The sequence below is a fragment of the Rattus norvegicus genome, chromosome 3 (genome assembly GCF_036323735.1).
Source record: "Rattus norvegicus strain BN/NHsdMcwi chromosome 3, GRCr8, whole genome shotgun sequence".
Lineage (NCBI taxonomy): Eukaryota > Metazoa > Chordata > Mammalia > Rodentia > Muridae > Rattus > Rattus norvegicus.
Genome location: NC_086021.1, coordinates 108,693,153 through 108,711,629, shown reverse-complemented (window position 1 = coordinate 108,711,629; position 18,477 = coordinate 108,693,153). Strand labels below are relative to the sequence as shown.

At 46.7% G+C, this 18,477-nt stretch overlaps 1 protein-coding gene across 2 annotated transcripts in view; it reads left to right on the top strand.

Moving 5' to 3' along the window:
* Ldlrad3 (low density lipoprotein receptor class A domain containing 3) overlaps window positions 1-17,102 on the top strand; it is a 241,803-nt gene extending 224,701 nt beyond the window's left edge. For both annotated transcript variants that reach the window (NM_001401870.1, XM_017592181.3), the window contains exons 5-6: window positions 12,038-12,383; window positions 14,114-17,102. In NM_001401870.1, coding sequence (NP_001388799.1) covers window positions 12,038-12,383; window positions 14,114-14,351 — 584 coding nt within the window. In that variant the 3' untranslated portion in view covers window positions 14,352-17,102. The remainder of the gene's footprint in view (window positions 1-12,037; window positions 12,384-14,113) is intronic.
* Window positions 17,103-18,477: the final 1,375 nt, after the last annotated feature.

Genomic DNA, 18,477 nt, shown 5'->3' with positions numbered 1-18,477 from the left:
TGAACCAGCAGGCTGACCAGCTCAGATATCTCTCAGGCCCAGATCTGGGGCTTTGAATTGGACCAGCCAATCGTCTCCAACAGTGAACTGCTTGAGTACATGAAAGGTCCTGCAGATCCAAAACTACGGGACCTCCATGACACAGGGCAACAACAGTGAATCTGAGAGGAGTCCCAGTGATGACCCAGTATCATAGAGTAGCAGAAACCAGAGGCCTTGAACCAGACCAACAAGCCATTGCCCTAAGAATTTGCAAACAAAGAAATATGGAAAAAGGGGTATACTGGGGGACACACTGTGACATGCTACTACTTCCATTAGATTTGTTTTTTTCTCTCTTGAGGGGGAGATTGCAAGGATGGAGTTGGGTACAAGGGGAAGGGGAAATGAGTGAGATTGGGGTACGTGATGTGAAATTCACAAAGAACCAATAAAAGGGTTTTTTTTTTTTGGTTTTGTTTTTTGGTTTGTTTTTTGGTTTTTGTTTTAAAAAAAAACTAGAGCTAGTAGTGCAGGCTCGAAGTCCCAGAGCTGAAAGGCAGATCCCTGAGGCTTGTTCACCAGGCAGCTTAGCCTACCAAGGTCCAGGCCAGCTGGTGAAAAACCCAGTCTCAGAAATGTAAGGTGAGCAGACACACACACACACACACACACACACACACACACACACACATTTGCACACTTATAATACATACATACACCATAAAATAGAAGTTGGGGAAGGATACCCATTGCTAATTTCTGTGGAGTTCCTGGTTTGAGGGAAACCTGCCCCCATTTTCCCAGTGGTAGGCACAGGTTATGGGGTGGTGGACAGGTAGCACTGGAAACTCTTTACTGTGAGAATCTACCAATGTCTGACCTCCATCCTGGAACTTTGCCATCACCTCTCTGTCCCTCTCTTTTTCCTCCTCTTCATTCTCTTCCCCCTCCTCCTGCCCCTCACTCACACTGTGAGTATAAACTTAGGGCCCATTCTCCTAGCTCTCCAGACCCCTTCAGCAGTCTTTGGAGCCATCTTGGCAGCCAGTCACCCCTACCCTATCCCCAACTTCCCCTTTGGTGGGGACCTAGCTGGTACTGGTTGTGGTAGGATGCTCTCTCTGCAGGCCTAGTATTCCCATCACCCTTCCCTTTCAGTTAATTTTAGCAACTTGAGTTGCCATGGTAATGGTTCCGTGGGGTTTTCATGGCACCCTTTAATTCAGTCACTTACTGGCCTGCCCTTTAGATTAAGCTTTTTCAATCCGTGTCTAAATTGGGACAGGAGATGTGTTTGGAACAGTGATCTGCAGAGGTGATGAACCCTTAGGATGTTTGTTTTAAACAGCAAAGTCAGGGTGAATTTGGGGAGGCCTTTGCTTTACTGACACCAAGACAGTATCTTGAGGAGAGAACATGGGTGCAGAGGCCATAGTAGGAGTGCTGGAGATGGCCACCTCCAAGCTTCAAACATCCCTGGATGTGGGCTCTTACAAGTTCACTCAGCTCATTTAAAAAATAATAATAATTTATTAACTCTGGTGGCCGCAGGCTTTGAAACCCAGTTTTACAGATGAGTCCTTAGAAGGTGGAATTAGTGCCTGGCAAAGAGGACAGAATGCCAACCCTGCCTCTAAAACTCCCAGACCTGGACTAACTGCTGGGCACCCTGCTCTCTTAAGTAGATCCACCTGTCCTTTCGGTCTGCACCCTGATCCTCACAGTCCCTGAGATTAGATGCCGGGTAACTGAGCATTTGACTGGGGCAGGTTCTGCTGGGGATTCAGAAGAAGTGAGATGTGGCATCATGAGTTGGAAGAGGATGGGGAGTGGGGGGCAGAGAGAGAGAGAGAGAGAATGAATAAGCAGGCCTTGTGGGAAAACAGCTCCAATCCTGCTACAGCCAACCCAGGAGACCAGCTTGTTCTGGTTTGCTCTAGGACTGCCATGCAGACAGACTGCTGTCTCTGAAACAATCCAGGGAGCCAATGGTAATCCCAGTAACAATGTCTCCAATCAGCGAGGGCATGATTAGTGACTGACTACCGCCTCACTTGTGTCTGCTTCTAATTAAGAAGCAAGAAGTAGAAGGCAGACTTGCTCCCTTGACTGATTGCACAAGACTCCTCGTGGCAGTAAGAGCCTCAGCCTCTGCACCAGCACTCAGTACATAGACACACAAATGCATGCACGCATGCACGCACACACCCACCCACACCGAGAAGCTGTGCCTTGCCCCTGTAGGCACTCTCTCCCTCAGCTTGCCTCAGTCTCTGCCAGACCACATGGACAGTGGCTAACAACTCCCTTGCTATTCTCGTGTGGGCAGTCTTCATTTCTTTCCTCTGGGTGAGCTCACTGCTCTGAAGGAAGGTGCTTCCTGTGTAGAGCATTGCTCACACCCTCCCCGCCATACACACACCTAAAGCCCTGGCCTCCTGCATGTTGATAGATGCTGGTATAAAAACAGCAGGAGGATGACACGGAAAAAAGGCATGGGAAGGACCCCCTTCATCCCAACAGAGGAGACAGTGGAGATTTTCTCAAACAGAGGAACACCAGGAGGATGGTGGGATGGGCCAGGTCCATTAGAGAAGCAGTATGGGGGTCCACTGAGGAGAGGGGGCCCTGTGCTGGATCCTAGGTGAGCCCCTCTACTCACAGCCCTTCTTTATCTCCTCCCTGTGTGGTACAGATCCCCAGGCTGCCACAGCCAGCTTCCCACTGATTTAGTCCAGAGGAAGTATCAGGAGAGGGTTGGACGGCAGAAACACCGAAAGGTCAGAATGTGGCACTCGGTGATACTTCTTAACCCGCTAAGCACCCAGCCAGGCACCATCAGGTCTCTCCGATCCTGGGACATTCTAGAAACTGTATTGTCAGCCCTTCAAGCTTAGGCAGTACCAGTTTCCTGCAGTTTATCTATGAAACTACTTTTCTAACCCAGGAGGTTGTGGGACCCAGGGTTTGCAGGGTCCAACACTAGACAACTCATAAATGTCTGAAGGACCTTGACTACTGTGTTTCAGATAGCCATGTTCAAAAGCACTAGGCAAACACTTGGGACCTGGGTACCACAATAACAAGCTGGGGGGTCTACCCTTGAGAGGTAGAAAGTTCTGGAAAGGTTGGAGAGGTAGCAGAGCCAGGCCCAGGCTACAGGTCCTTGTGTCAGGTTAGCATCTCAGTCACATAGGAAGGAAACCACATTGCCTTCACACCCCAGCCGTTATCTAAGTGGTCCCAGGTAGATGTCATTGTCCCCACCAAACATGTAAGAGGACTGTGCCAGAGGATTGAGACTCTGTTCTGATATTCAGACAGCAGACCTGCTGTCTTCTCTGTGACCCTGAGCTGATTCAACCATGAAACAGTTTTTCATTGTCTGATTTTTCCCCCTGATATGGAAGATTGATCCTAGGGCCTCACGTGCCAGATGAGGTCTCCACATCTGACCTGCCCTAGCCCTGGTTTTGCTCGCTCTGAAACAACACTCTTGGCTGGCTTAGTCAGTGAAACCTATCTTTATACTGTTGTTTGTCCCAGATGTGGGTCACATGGACCTGGGCTCCACTTTCAGCTCCATCACTTCTGGGCCATGTTACCCGGGACAAGCTTCTTGCCTGTGAATCTAAGTAAAGAGTCACTGAGGAGCCTGGGTATGGCCACCGTTAGGGCCCTCTGTCACCTTCCCCCCGGAAGTTCTTACTGAGGCTTAGATGTAGTTCAGTGATGAGTAAGCAGAATACACTCTGCCCTGGTAGGGTTACATTACAGTAGAGAAAAAGAGATAATTGACACAGTGGGTAACAATGAGTAGAGACAATGGCGCCTGGGAGTTCACCCACCTATCCCATCCTCGGGAGCAACTGTGAGGCTGAGAGTGGATGCTGCTCAGACACTTAGTATCTTGAGAACACCACAGGAACCTGGTGGGTCTATAGCAGCAGGAAGCAGAAAGAGGCAACACTGAAGGTCACAGTGACCACAGGGACAATAACTGTCCAGCCGGGAAGCCAGCCTGAGGAGGACTGCTTTGTGCTGAGCATGTGGGAAGCCACTGAGAGTTTTGAGCTGAGGACTGACCAGAACAAGTGAATTTGTGTCTTAAAAGAACACCTTATAACCATTTGGAAAGGAGACTAGAGAGTGGGAATTGGGGCAAGGTGTGGGTGACAATGGCAGCGGAAGGAGACTGAGACAATGGCTCCAGCACTGAGATAGCTGGACCCATGATGTAGGATCCTGATTGGCCTTGGGTTCCCTGTCAAGCATCTGCTGTCCCTGGGACAAGAACAAAATAAACAGCCCTGTCCTCCAGGGCGCTGGGTCCCTGGGTCAACATGCTCATATCAGGAATCTCAGGAAACAGTGAATTTGCTCATGGCTAATAAAACTGCCCCCTGGGAGCCCTGGGTGGAAGGCTTCCGTCACTAGCCTGTGGCCTGAATTATTCAGATAGTTTCTGCGCTCAGAGCTGCAGTGTGCACACTCAGCATGTCCCTGGGTAATAAGGTTTTACAGCAGAAGTGGCTCTGATGAACTGATTACGGAGGGAGCGGCGAGCAGCTCTCAGATGTGGTGAACGCACAAGAGCATCAGGCTTGGGCTCCCTAGAATTCAAGCAGGATCAGCTCCTGCTGCTCGGTCTTGTCAAGTGTGGGAGGCGTTGGGTGGCATCGCTCATTCCTCCAAAGATCAGGTGCACAGCTGCGGGTTCCCCATACTTGGCGGGTTCCTCTCCGTAACAGAGACACTAAACTGCTGGAGCCAGGGAGCTGGGACGTGCTGCCACTGCAGGAATAGGACAGGGCTGAGACCATCCATACCAGCTTACATCCTTCTAGCTGGCAGCTGGCGCCACAAAACTTCCTCCAGCCAATGTTCAAAGGCCAAGGATGTCCCCACCTGGTTGACTAAAAGAGAGCCTCTAGAATGATGGGAAAGCAGTCACTTGAAAGATGGCATACATCAGTCCATATCCACATAGTCGTGGGGCTCATGAAATCTCCTCAGCCTTGTGGCATCATCACAAGGAATATGATATCACCTAGTAACGGCTCTGAAAGTCCTGAAATTATAGCTGTTAGTAAGAGCAGGTGTGTCGAGTGCTTACTTTATCGGGCATCATTCCTAATGTTATACTCAGAGGTAGAGTTGAGTAGCCAAAGTTTGCCAACCTGGTCTACACCACTGTAAAATACACTTTCACTAGTGGAGCTCTGGTGGGTTGGTAAGAGGGAGGAAGCATTTTTGTCTGCAGCTAAGATCGTTCTTTCACCTAGCCTTAATAATTAACATGGCTCTTTACAGTGAGAATCAAGTGCAGTCTAGAAGCTGTAGGCACTACGATAAATATACCTGCCTCCATCACACGAAATCGGGTGGCCAGGCCTGTGCGGTAAGTTAGTGTGCAACACAGGGGCCAAGGTAACTTGATAGGAAAGGACAGGCCTCCCGCAATGGTGCCGGGGAAGCTGGCTGTCAGCGTGGATTGATAAAAAGCACCTTGACCTTTATCTTGTTCCATAAACAGGAATTAACTAGCAGTACATCACTGATGTAAATGGAGGCACTAAAGCTATAGCTTTCCTTCTGGGTAAATTCCTTGGATAGTATAGAGCAAGCACAAGCCATTAAGAAGGAATTGCTGCAGAGGGCTTCATTAAATTCAGAAAGAAAGAAGGAAGACACATTTCTCTCGAAAAAGACACTGTAAAGAAAATGGAAAAGGAAGCCACAGCTTGGAAGAGAATTTGCAAGACACAATGGGATAAACATCTGTGTCCCAGAACGTCTGAAATACTCTGACTCCATAGTAATATGCCAAGCCGTCCAGTTTTACCACATTTGATTTTGCTTTACTTCTTGTACACGTATGTTGTTTGCATGTTCGTGGCGGTCAGAGGAGGTTTATGGGAGCCGAGTCTGCATTGTTCCCAGGATCCCAGGACTGGAACTCTGGTTTTGAGGCTTGGTGGCAAGCCCCTTTACCCGCTGAGCCAAAGAACAGCATAGGAAGACATGGGAGAAAGACTCCAGATCTTGATTGTGGGGATAGTTGTGTTCACTTTGCCAAATTTATCTGCCTTACATTTTAAAGAGGAAATTTTACTGAGCATAAATTACACCGCAGTAAACATGATTTGTTAAAGTATTCAGTCCAAAGAAATAAAAGGAATGTGAGAGTTGATTCCCTGCCACATGTGCGTGTGCACACCACACATACATACACACACACACTACACACACAGACACACACATATACACCACACACACACACACACACACACACACACACACAGTAGGAATGATGAGTCAGTTTGAGATATACTGAATACTCTAAAAACAGGAATTCACCACTCAGGAAGTCAGGCCTTGGGACTTAGGAGCCATCTTTAAACAATGTGCCCTTGGTTTGAGGTGTCCCTAGAAGGTGGGCAATGAGCTATAAGCCCTGAGGGGCCCTTCATTTCTGTGAGGATATGAAAGACCCCACACTCCCACATAGAAACTCCCTGCATCTGTCTCCTCGTCATCCAGAGCTGTGGGAAGATTCTTTGATTTAGCCCATTTTCTATTCTATTGTAATAAAATCTGAAATGTGGTTGCTTTCTAAAGAAAAAAAAAAGGTTGTTCTGTTCAAAGTTCTAGAGAGTTAAGAGCCTGTGATTATTGAGGACTTACTAAGGAGGTACAAGTTACCACACATTGTGAGAGGGAGGGAGGGAAGGAAGGAGAGAGAGATTGCATCCCAGAGTCAGGAGTGTGTGGGTATGGGTGTGCATGTGCAAGCTCATTTCTCGGGTGCTGCCTACCCCCTCCCCTTTGAGGCAGGGCCTCTTGGGCCTGGGGTCAGCCAAGTTAGCCTGGCTAACTGGGAAGTGAGGCCCAAGAGTCCACTGTCTTTGCTTCCCCAGGGCTGGGATTACAAATGTGTGTGTCACGATTTCCAACTTTTATTTAATGCGGCTTCTAGGGATTGAGCTCAGTCCTCATGCATTTGGGGCAAGCAGCTTATCCGAGTGAGTAGGGCTCCCTATCGGACTCCCTCTCCTCAGAAAGCCCGTAATTCTACCATGGGTTTCCCACCCTGATGGATGACCTTATCAAATCCCAGTCGCCTCCTAAAGGCCCCACTTCTGGACACATTGTAACTGTACCCTCTTAATGCTGCAAAATGGGAGTGAAATTCCAACTCCCTTGGAACTTGGAGTGCTGCACCGTAAAGCAATACGCAAACCACAGCCGTTCTCTTGTGAACTTTGGTTTTTCATTTAGTAATCAATACATCTTCCAAATACATCCATGGCAGTAAATTTTAAAATAAGAGTAGCATGTACAGAAACAGCACAGTGTATTAAATCAAGCTGTGATGATGGACATTTACATCTTACAGACAATGCTTTCGTGAACGTTGGTACTAAAATGTAATTTCTGGGCTGGGGCCATAGCACAATGGTAAAGTACTTGTCTAGCATGCACAGTGCTCTGGGCTTGAGCCTCAGCCATGTCAAGGAAAAATATTGCTCATTTTTGCTGTGATACTGTGTCAAAAATAATTATATTTTTAATATACATTCATCTCTCAATATCCATGATGGATTAGTTCCAGGATACCAAATTCCACAGCTGTTCAAGTTTCTCACATAAAATGCTATAATATTTGCATAGAACTCACATACATTCTCCTGTGTACTTTAAGTCACCTTTAGATTATTTATACCTACTACAGTGTGGGTGCTCTGTAACTGGTTCTTACACTGTTTTGTTTAGGGACTAGTGACCCAAAAATGTCTACACATCGTAAGGATGAATATATCAAACCCACCATTTCTGAAATCAGGGGTTTTCAGATGTGGAATCCACCTGTATATACAGAGGGCTGTTGTATGTCATTAATCTCTCTTGCTACCCCATGTTTGTACCCATTTATTCCCCCACACCCACACCTGAATAAACCTCAGGCATGAATTTACATGTTTTCCCGAGACCCACCCAGCAGAATGGAAGCCCAAATGCAGCCTTTGGCTAAGCCAATGGACAAAATGCCAGTATCCTGCAGGAAATCCAGTTTTCATCTGTAGCAATGAGACGGATGGATGGGAAGGAACACCAAGTCAGAGCTCCTGGCTGGTGCAGTCCCTGAGCAGCCTGGGTGGCATGTCTGACTCAGCCGAAGGTGTTTCCTCTCCCAGGACAGTAGCCAGGAAACTGTCATTAAGTGTTCAGATTTCCATCTTGGGGGCAGAGCACCCAGGAATGGTGCAGAGTTCCGCTTGCCCCTGTAGCAGCTACTGTGGGGGCCCTGACTGCTTTGAGTCCAGAGATGGCCAGTAGCAGCAGATGAATGAATATGGAGCAAAAGCAGATAGGGGGTGGAATTTAAGATGTTTGACGGTAGAGCGGGGAGGGCATTCACTTGAGGGACAGCCAGGATAAATGGAAACTTCATTATCCGTGGATCATACACTTGGAACGCAGGTCGCAGGCGACTCTGATGTTAGTAATTTGGCCAGCAGGCTCATTAAGCTCTTAAGAAAAGTGGGCCTAGTAAATGAATTAATGCAAGATGACATTTTACACACAGAGCAAAAACGAGTGCAGGCAGCTCTGAGCTATGTGGCATCATAACTCCCTGAGTGGATGTGATCGCTGCTTCTTGACTGTCAAAGTGGTAGTGCTGGGGGAGAGCCAGCTTTCAGAGACAACTGAGAGATTCTTCAGATATGAAAGTCCTCACTCTCCCCTCATTAAAGAGCTCCCTCTCGTATTTGTAATGCTGCAGTGGTCACACAGATGTCAGAGTTTCGGAATCTCTGCACACGTTTACTTTCCATGTGGAAATCTACCCCTCTCCAGCACCTCCCCCCAACAGGGGTTCCCCACCTCTTGTCAGAGATGCTGTTGAGAAAATCCAGAATGCACACACATGCAGAAGCTGAAGGGTCCTAGAGACGGAAAACAAACAGCGATGTTTGCCCAACAACCTGAGTTCACTTAGTGCTGCTGAACTGTATATTTGTGGTCTGCACATTTCATCATGGCCATTTTAACGCAATATTTCTTTTTAAAGAACAAGCATTGCTGAGTGCAAACCCTTGTCGGGCACTCTGCTCGACACTCCTGTGCATATTGCATCTTCCCTGACACATGGGGATGGATGCGCTTACCTTGCTCAGCCATGCTCTCTCTTAAGGCTTATGAAAGTTTAAATCACTTGCCTGGACTCCAGCACCTGGAAGTGATGGCTCCAGGACCCACCCCAGAGCTTTGTAACCCCTCGGGTCTATGTAGGAAATAAACCAGAAAAAGTATTTTAATCCTGAATTCTGACCCTCCCCCTCCTAAGGGCTGAGTGACAGTCATTTGTCTCCAGGAAAGTCCCATAACTGCACATGTCCACCTTTCAAAGGGCTCGTATTTGCTTCCTTCTGCTCAGTTCAGATGTGCGGGGTACATTAGAGTGATGACTGCCAGGAGCTTGGAGAATCCCCTAAGCTCTTAGTCTAAGTTTGGGTATGGCTAGAGAGAAGAGTTAGAACAGAGAGAAGGGACCCTAAGGGGAAGGTTTTCATTTATCTCAGATTGGGATGATTTTTTCTTTTCTAAAATCAGGAATGCAGAGATCACATGTTCTACATCATGCAGGCTTTAGAAGGAGGATGCCCGGCAACCAGTCTCCTCCTGTGACCATAGGCAGGTTAATCAACCTCTCTGAGCTAAACAGAAGTAATAATAGCACCTACTGTTTAGCAGAGTGTGAATACACAGACTTCGTTGTTACATTCTATGCGTTTATTAAGTACCTACTGTCTGCCAGGTCTCCCCCTCAACCCCGGGACTGCAGTGATAACCAAGCAGACAAGCCACTCCTGTTGAAGGGAGTGAACAGTTCAGTTCCCTCTCTGCTGCTACCTCAGGCTAACAACTGTTGGCCTGTCTGGGATCCACAGAAACCTCTTCCTGAATTAGGAATTGAAGATTGGAGAAACACAGGACTGTGGTCCCAAACTCACCTCCTGGGACTGAAACTAGAATATTTCTCCACCTGAGCACAGCAATGTGTTATCGTAGTTCTTTGGACCAACACGGAGTCCCCAAGGAAGGGGCTCTTCTGGTTTCCCGTGCATGCCTGGACTTCCTGCAGTTGTCAGCTGTGTGTCCCTGCTGACTGGGAAGCAGGTCACCTGAGGTACTGACGTGTGGCTCATTAGCACCAGTGAGAGGAAGGTATTGGTAGCCAGCAGAGTTGCTGTGTGATCCCAATCCTCACCCTGAGATCTGAGGAAATGCCTACATTATCTAGTGGATCTCAAGGCTCAGAACAGTGCCAGGACCTAGCTTAGGTCAAGCAGGATCCTTCCTCCAACCTCAGCGATCTTGGTCAGGGGACCTAAGATCCCCTCCAGGATGCACTGTGCTCATCTTAAAAATCATGCCTTGACCCGCTTGATAGAATACTTGCCTAGATGCAGGAAGTCTGGGATCCCATCTCCATACTGCATAATCGGGGAGTTGTGACACATGCCTGTAATCTAACTTAGGGAGGAGAAGCAGGAGAATTAAAAATCAAGGCCATCCTAGGCCATAGTGACTTTCAGACCAGCTTGAAATATGTGAGACCCCAAGTTAAAAAAAAATTTAAGAAAAACAAAACTAAACATTCAGTGTTATATACTGTGTGTATCGAACACACATGTGAAAGTAGCAAAGTAGCACAGGCTGTGTTCTAGATCCGGGACAGTTGCTGTCTAGGCCACACGTCAGAAGCCCAAAGAAAGCCTAGCCCGTTTTATAGCCTAGCAGGTTCCAAAGGGCAGATGCACAGAAAGTAGAATGAGGAACAGGTGGACCCTGTCTGGCTCCAGAGTCGGGTGCTGAATCTGTAGAGATCAGCCCGGGGCCTGGCACAAAATAGATGCTGTGCAGACATTCGGATTCCTGTATGTGTGTACTGCCTCCCTCATGTGTGCTTTATTAGGATTTATTATCTTCAATGGTGAACTGGTTCCTGGGACCCCAAGACTCTCTCATTCTTGATCCCTGGATATTATACTTCCCACATCTGAGTTTTTAACTAACTTTCTTGAGGTCGCATTTATAGAACATAAGATTCACTCACATTAGCTGTACGAATCAGTGATTTTTAGTTAACTTCCCAACATATGCCATCATCGTTATAGCCTAGTTTAAGAGCATTGTTAAATGACCCAGAGACCCCTCATGCCCACTTGCAGTGAGTCCAAGTGCTGCTGCCCTTGCTCTCTCTGTGAACTGGACCTTCATACGTCACGTAGACAGTGGGCATAGCTGCCGGCCTGTGTTACTTTGTAGGTTTTTCCTTTTCCCACCCTTTATCCCTGACCCTCTTTATCCTCCTAACACTAGATAGGAGAGAAAGGTGTGTGTGTGTGTGTGTGTGTGTGTGTGTGTGTGTGTGTGTGAGAGAGAGAGAGAGAGAGAGAGAGAGAGAGAGATCCCTGAATCTAATTTCTTTGAGCACGTACTAATAAACCACAACCAACACCCCTGAGAAACCAACCACCCCGCCTCTCGAGGGCCTAGCATTTATGTACCCTCTGAAAAGTTCCTGGAATTCCAAACATCACACATTTGCAGAAACTATCTGTAGCTGGCAAAGCCATACCTCTGCTAGAGCTCGAGTCAAGTCATAGTCAGCAGCTACAGCCAGTCTGAAGCAGACTCAGATCCCCACATCTATGATTAAAACCCACATTCTTATAATTCAAATAAAGTTTTTTAAAGAAACCAAATTTTCAAAGTCATCACTACAGGCTTATTTCTCTGTTTCTGAAACTCACACTCACGGTATGTGTCCGTATTCACATTTGGGGCTGGAAAAGAATTCAGTGTGTGCACATACTGACTATCCATTCAGTAGGTGATGGACATTTGGAGGTCACCTTTTCTGACGCCTGTGAATAGGCCTGCTATGCTAACTGACAAGTCAGTTCTGAGGTTGGTTTTCAAAAGCGTAGGAAAGCCCCCCTGTGACATTGTGTCTTCCTCTCTCTCCTCCTGATTTTCTCAGAACCAGGCAGTGGGCAGGTGTTTGTGACCTCGGAGAACCAGCTCGTGTACTACCCCAGTATCACATACGCCATCATCGGCAGCTCTGTCATCTTCGTGCTGGTGGTAGCCCTGCTGGCACTGGTCCTACATCATCAGCGCAAACGGAACAACCTCATGACTCTCCCTGTGCACCGGCTGCAGCATCCTGTACTGCTCTCTCGTCTGGTGGTCCTGGACCACCCCCACCACTGCAACGTCACCTACAATGTCAATAATGGTGTTCAGTATGTGGCTACCCAGGCCGAACAAAACGCCTCAGAAGTAGGCTCTCCACCTTCCTATTCAGAGGCCCTGCTGGACCAAAGGTGAGAGACTGTGGAGGAGGGCGTCTAACATGGGAGTGTGCACACACTGGGCTAAGTCTCACCAGGAATTTGGGCTCGGTAGCTGTAGGCAGTAACAGTGATTGACATTTACCAATCCCTTATTGAATATCCCATATCATCTAGTCCTCTGGATACAACTATGAAGGAAGTAACTAAGGAGCTACAGTTTTAGTCACTTATCTAAGGACCTAGAAAAGGAATCCCTGCTCCTCCTTGGTTAGGCCACAATGTTACAGCTATTGACCATCTCTGGGCCTTGTCTGCTCCTACATAAAAGTATTGTGAGAGCTTTGGTTAATTTGATGACTGAGAATAAGTAAGTCTCTTACCTTGCTTGACTTCATGTATAAGGTAAGGGGGATGGCATAGAGAGCCCCAAGCTTTTAGTAAGCATCAGAATGCTCATTATTTGTGAACCCGCAATGTAGAAGGCCAAGAGCAGCATTCTGTAGTTGGAGTGGAGTGCTTAAATGATGCCTATTCCGGAGTGTGTGTGTGTGTGTGTGCGCGAGAGAGAGAGAGAGACAGAGAGAGAGAGAGACAGAGACAGAGACAGAGACAGACAGAGACAGAGAGAGACAGAGAGAGACAGAGAGAGACAGACAGACAGACAGAGACAGAGAGTAGATTATATATATATATATGTTAAGCCCATGTTTTATCACTGTTTACACCACATAACCCTCTTGGAAGTCTGTGCCATCAGCCAGCCATTAGAGTCTCCTTAGACTTTAACATTCCATATCCTGCCTTCAGCTCCCCTGCTCAGATCTCCCTCTTCCCCAAAGCCCGGGACTCATTGTGTGTCACATCAAGCATTTTGCAGATGAGCCTCCAGGGTGACCAGGCTTCTCCCTGGACCCTTCCCAGTGGCAGCTCCTATATAATTTCATCTTCATTTTCCCTCCTCACCAAAAGCAAGCAATACCTCAAGGACTGGGAGGGGGCGGTGCTGCCTTGGGAATCCCTGCAGGTGAGAATGCAGGACCGCACTCACCCAATGAGCATCCTTTCCATGTGGGCCAACCAGACTAGAGTAGGATAAAACTGATGAATCTGGAGATAGAATGGCCGGGTTCCAGTTCCCCATGGGACTGCTTACTAGTCTGTGATCGTGAGCCTCTGATTCCTCACCAGGAAAATGGACACGATAGTAATGTCTACATAAGGGTCATTGTGAGCAATAAAGGTGACAGAGGAGAGGGACACAGAGGCACACTGACTCGCAGCGGTGGGAGAAGAGAGTAGAAAACAGAAGGCCTTTTCTGTTACACAATGTTGCAAGTAAGGTACAGAGAATGGGATAGGGCATTGAGAGCGTGACTTCATCCAAGGCCTCAGGAAGAGTGAGATTTAGTAAGAAACCAGAATCTCCTCCTTATCAAAGACTCAGTCACAGTTCTAACCTTGACTCTTGGCCATAAGTCATTTAGCCCAGAACATGCAAGGTGATATGAGGGTGCTGTTTATGATACGACACAGCATTGGACCTGCCGATGGACAGGAGCAGCCAGAGAACACTGGGCTTGCTGTTCAGTCATGTTTCAGACCACTGGTTTTGCGGGTCTTAGAACTGCCGTTGTTCCTGGCTGTAGACCTGGTCATCTGCTCAGAAACGGGCTGCAGTTAGAGCTGGGTCTACATTACCTGCCTCGACTTGACTCTCACATGCTCTCCCCTCTGCTGCCCTCCCGCCTTCTCTATTGCAGACCTGCGTGGTATGACCTTCCTCCACCACCTTATTCGTCGGACACCGAGTCTCTGAACCAAGCTGACCTGCCTCCTTACCGCTCGAGGTCAGGAAGTGCCTACAGTGCTAGCTCCCAGGCAGCCAGCAGCCTCCTGAGTGTGGAAGGCAGCAGCCACAGCCCAGAGCAGCCTGGCCCTGCAGAGAGTACCTCTGAGCCCAGAGACTCCGTGCCCAGTCAGGGCACTGAAGAAGTATAAAATCCAGTGATTCCAAAGTCCATATGGGTAGATCCTCTCCAGCTCTTTGAATTCTAACAAACTGTGCTCATGGGACACTCTTTGAGCTCCTTTTGAGGATGTCTCTAGTTGAAGTTTTGGGGTGCTGACTGCATCCTCTCCTCCAGGTATCAGGGATGTTCTTCGGAATGACCCGGCACTTTTCCGCCCACCTAGTTAAGAGGATGCACTGCCGTCTTCTCTGCGCAGTTGCTGTTCCTTGGGGGCCTGTGATTTACAGACTCGTGCTTCAGATGACTGTGCAACTGTTGGTCCATCCCAGCAGTCTCGTGCCTGGGCAGGCAGCAGGGTGAAGCCATGTGTAAATAGTCTTTGGCCGGGTTCTAGGGCCAGGTTGCACAGTCAGGAGGTCAGAGGAGGTCAGACCAGAGTCCACGGGGCTGCCTGCCACCTTATAGATACATTTGGAGACCTAGCTTGGAGGATTGTTATAAAAGGCCATTGTTCAGTGGCCACTCCAAAACGTGTCCAGGAGAACATCAGATCCCACCTTGTACTCCCCTGTGCATCGACCGAACTTCAGCAGAGGCCAAAGAAAGATTCTGACATGAGCAACGGCTTTCAACTCTCAAAACTCTAGTTTGGTTTTATGAGAGACTTAGAAACCTCCAACCTGGCCTTACAAACTCGCCTAAGATTCCTCATTTTGAAAGCTTTCTAGATGCGCAGATCCCAGCAGCATCCTTGAATGAGTAGGAACCCTCTGCCATGAGTTCTTAGCTCCTAATGGGTCGGTTACCAGAGTCTGGTCCTGCCTCAGCCCCATAATCCTTTCCCTGACTTCTGGAATGTCCCCTCCCAAGGTGACCTGCCATAGATAAGGGTAAGGACCCACATGAAGTTGGTCAAAATTCGGATCTAACCCTTTGCCCCAGGAAAATGGGCCCAGCCTGTTCATCTACGCAACTTCCTCACTAGGCTCCTAAGTTCCGTGAACACCTAAGAGCCTGTTTTCCATGTGCATTTGGACACGGGACATGAGTTTTTTTCTAACTTACATGAAAACCACATTCAGTACCACCCATGGGACCACTCTCAGGTCCCTGTACTGCACAACCCCCAGGAACGGTGCACCAAGTCAGGGTTAGGGTTAGAGTGAGGGTCAGGCCTGACCAGACACCCTGGCAGTTTCTCTTGAGAGAAGTGGGCAATAGATAACTTGGAGTCAAGATTTCCCATTGGATTTTTTTTAAAGTCTCTTAGAAATGCATTTGAAACAGTGTGTTTGTTTTTTCCCTTCTAGTTAAGGGACTATTTATATGTGTATAGGAAAGCTATTTCTCTGGTTTTCTTCTTTCTCTTTTAGTGAGGTCCAAAGAAAGATGCAAAAAGAAACGCTGCCTTTCCCCAGCCCCATCCCATTATGTCACCTCAGACTCACATACATGCCAAGCATCTATCTACACTGGAGCATCTCGGAGTCGTTATTTATTGAGTTACTGAAACATGCAGAGACAAGTCCTCCATCCATTTTCTGTATGTTTGGATTACCTTTCCTCCTTCTTCATGCCCAGCCAGCCCTAGTGCATGCCACCACCACGCACCCCTGCCAACCAGGCAATAATGGGTAAACCATACTAACTAGGGACAAAACTGGGACCAGATGGTGCCACCTCAGGCAGCTGCCACCCATTCAAAGCATTTTTCCACAGCTGACGAAAGTTTCAACAACTCGTTCGATGCTAATTAAAAGGGAGCCTGCAGGGAGCGGGGATGAAGTGGCCTTCAATGATGCTGTACTGACTTCCTTTTAAACCAAAACAAACTAGACTGAAGGAGAGATAGCTAGCCACTGGGGTTTGGTTTGGTTTTGGTTTTGTGTAAATAAGCCTAGGTGTTTGTTTCTTTCGTTTTTTAAAATAGAAATTGAGTTGTTGTTGGTAATGGTGTGTGTGTGTGTGTGTGTGTGTGTGTGTGTGTGTGTGTGTGTGTGTGTGTGTTTGTCCCAATGAAGAAAGACCCTGGATGGCAGACAGCGCTTTTCTGGCTGCACATTTTATCCCAGTGAGTCAGCATGGCTCTTCCCTTCCTTTGATGGGTCCCTGCTTCTTTTTGGTGCTCTGAAAGTTGTCTGGCGGAAAGGATTCTAATTTTAATTAATTGTGCAGTGAGCTAATCTCCTGAGCTTTTCTGCTTCGAGGCATTTTAGGAAAAACAAATGGTTTTAGTAGATAAGGAGAGCCTATTAATGTTGGGTTTTTTGTTTTGTTTTGTTTCCAAACAAACACAGGAACATTTTTTACTATAGATTTGGTTTTTAATGGATTTTTTTTAAATAATAATATAATAAATAAGAGAGCCAAGCTCTGGGAATTGGGGTTTTTTCCCCTGATTTTCTCAAGATATCGAGTGAGTTGCTAGCAATATTTTTTTAAATTCATTCCAGTCAGGGTTTTTTTAAATACTATATTGCCTAACTCTACACCAGCCAGAAAAATGCTCCTTCTCTACTGTTCCTCCTCCAGTGAGGTCAGCACTTCATTTTGACACTACACTAGATTCACTGTGGTTGGAAACTCACTGCCTCACTTAACTCCCTCTACCTTGTAATTGATGGGTTTTTTTTGAAATGTAACTAAGATATTAATAAATAGTGTGTGATATTCAAAGTTATATAAACTGGAAGGTTGTATGTGGTCGCTTTTTGGTTTATTTTTAATTAGGCTTTTTTTTAATTTTTATACTCTCAAATAAACTAGCAGTTTCATTCTTTCTGCTGTGTGAATGGTTCTTGACTCACCCTTCTGCCCCCTGACAATATAAAAAGAGGACGTGATCATTTCTGGTTTAGCTTCCCCAGTAATTGTGTACCATAATCATAATACAACGAGGAGAAGGAAGAATGTTTTAGTGAAACTTCAAGAAGTGGTGGGTATTTGGGGCTGTATAGGTATGATTGGACTAGTAGGGAGAAACTGCACACCAGTTACTGTGATGGCCCTGGAAGGGGAGTGAGTTCTTCCTTACAGCATTCATTATTCCAAAGAAAGACAAGTGGTTCTGGTAACTTGCAGATTCCTGCCACGGATTACAAGATTGAACCTTAAGCTGCCATGGTTGTCATTTGTTTCAAACTACCAAGAGCTGGCATAAATCCCACCAAGAGACCGTCTTGGTGTGCCTTTTAAGCTGATATTAGGGTCACATGGTGACTGATGCATCAGAGACAGTGTGCAGGACATCTAGATGCCCAATAGGACCCCACCATCCGCAGCCATGGCCAAGTGATTCCATCCTTGGCCAAATCGAAATACAATGAAAATTTAAATGCAACCCTTCAGACAAAGATTTGAGTCATGTATTAGCCCCTCTAAAAGATAAAGCTATCAAGCAAGGATATCCCAAGACCACTGTGCCATATTCTTCCTAGAGTATGTTCGTTCGTATACTCATCCCTTCGTCTCTCAGGGTGCCTTATGGATCCCAATATTGTTGATCCCATGGTAAGGAAATAATTATGATGACATTGACATCCTTTCTGTAAAGGTCATAAAGATAATATGTTTGGCTCTGTAACAGCCACAAAGAACTCACAGATAATACATAAGTGATTGGATACAGCTGTGCTCCAATAAAACTATATAAAAATAGGAAGCTGACTAATTTAGACTTGACTCCTAATTTAAGGGACCATTTCCACATTGGGTTTATACATCTTAAGCTCAGGCTCTGTAGAACAGACAGTGGTATAATGGTTTGGAGTATTAGAACCCATGAAAAACTTGCAAGGAAGAGTGTCAAAGGCCCTGATATAATTGGAATTAGACTTACCAGTTCTTTGACCAATGAATAAGAAAATGTAATACAGTCTTTCCTAATAAGATCACAAAGTAGTTGGATTGAATGGAGAGACCCTAATTTAAAAAAAACTAGAAGTCCATCAAGATCATAAACTTAGACAATGTCTCTGTTGGTTATGTGACCTGAAAAATACCAACACTTCCATTTAGGCTATAATCCACAGACAGTGTAAGTATCTATTCAAAGACTCAGCTTGACAAAAAAACAAAGACAAAAAACACCAGATTGGTACAAAGGAGGCATAACTAATATTCACATTTAAAAGATGGGGGAAAAAACTGTGCAT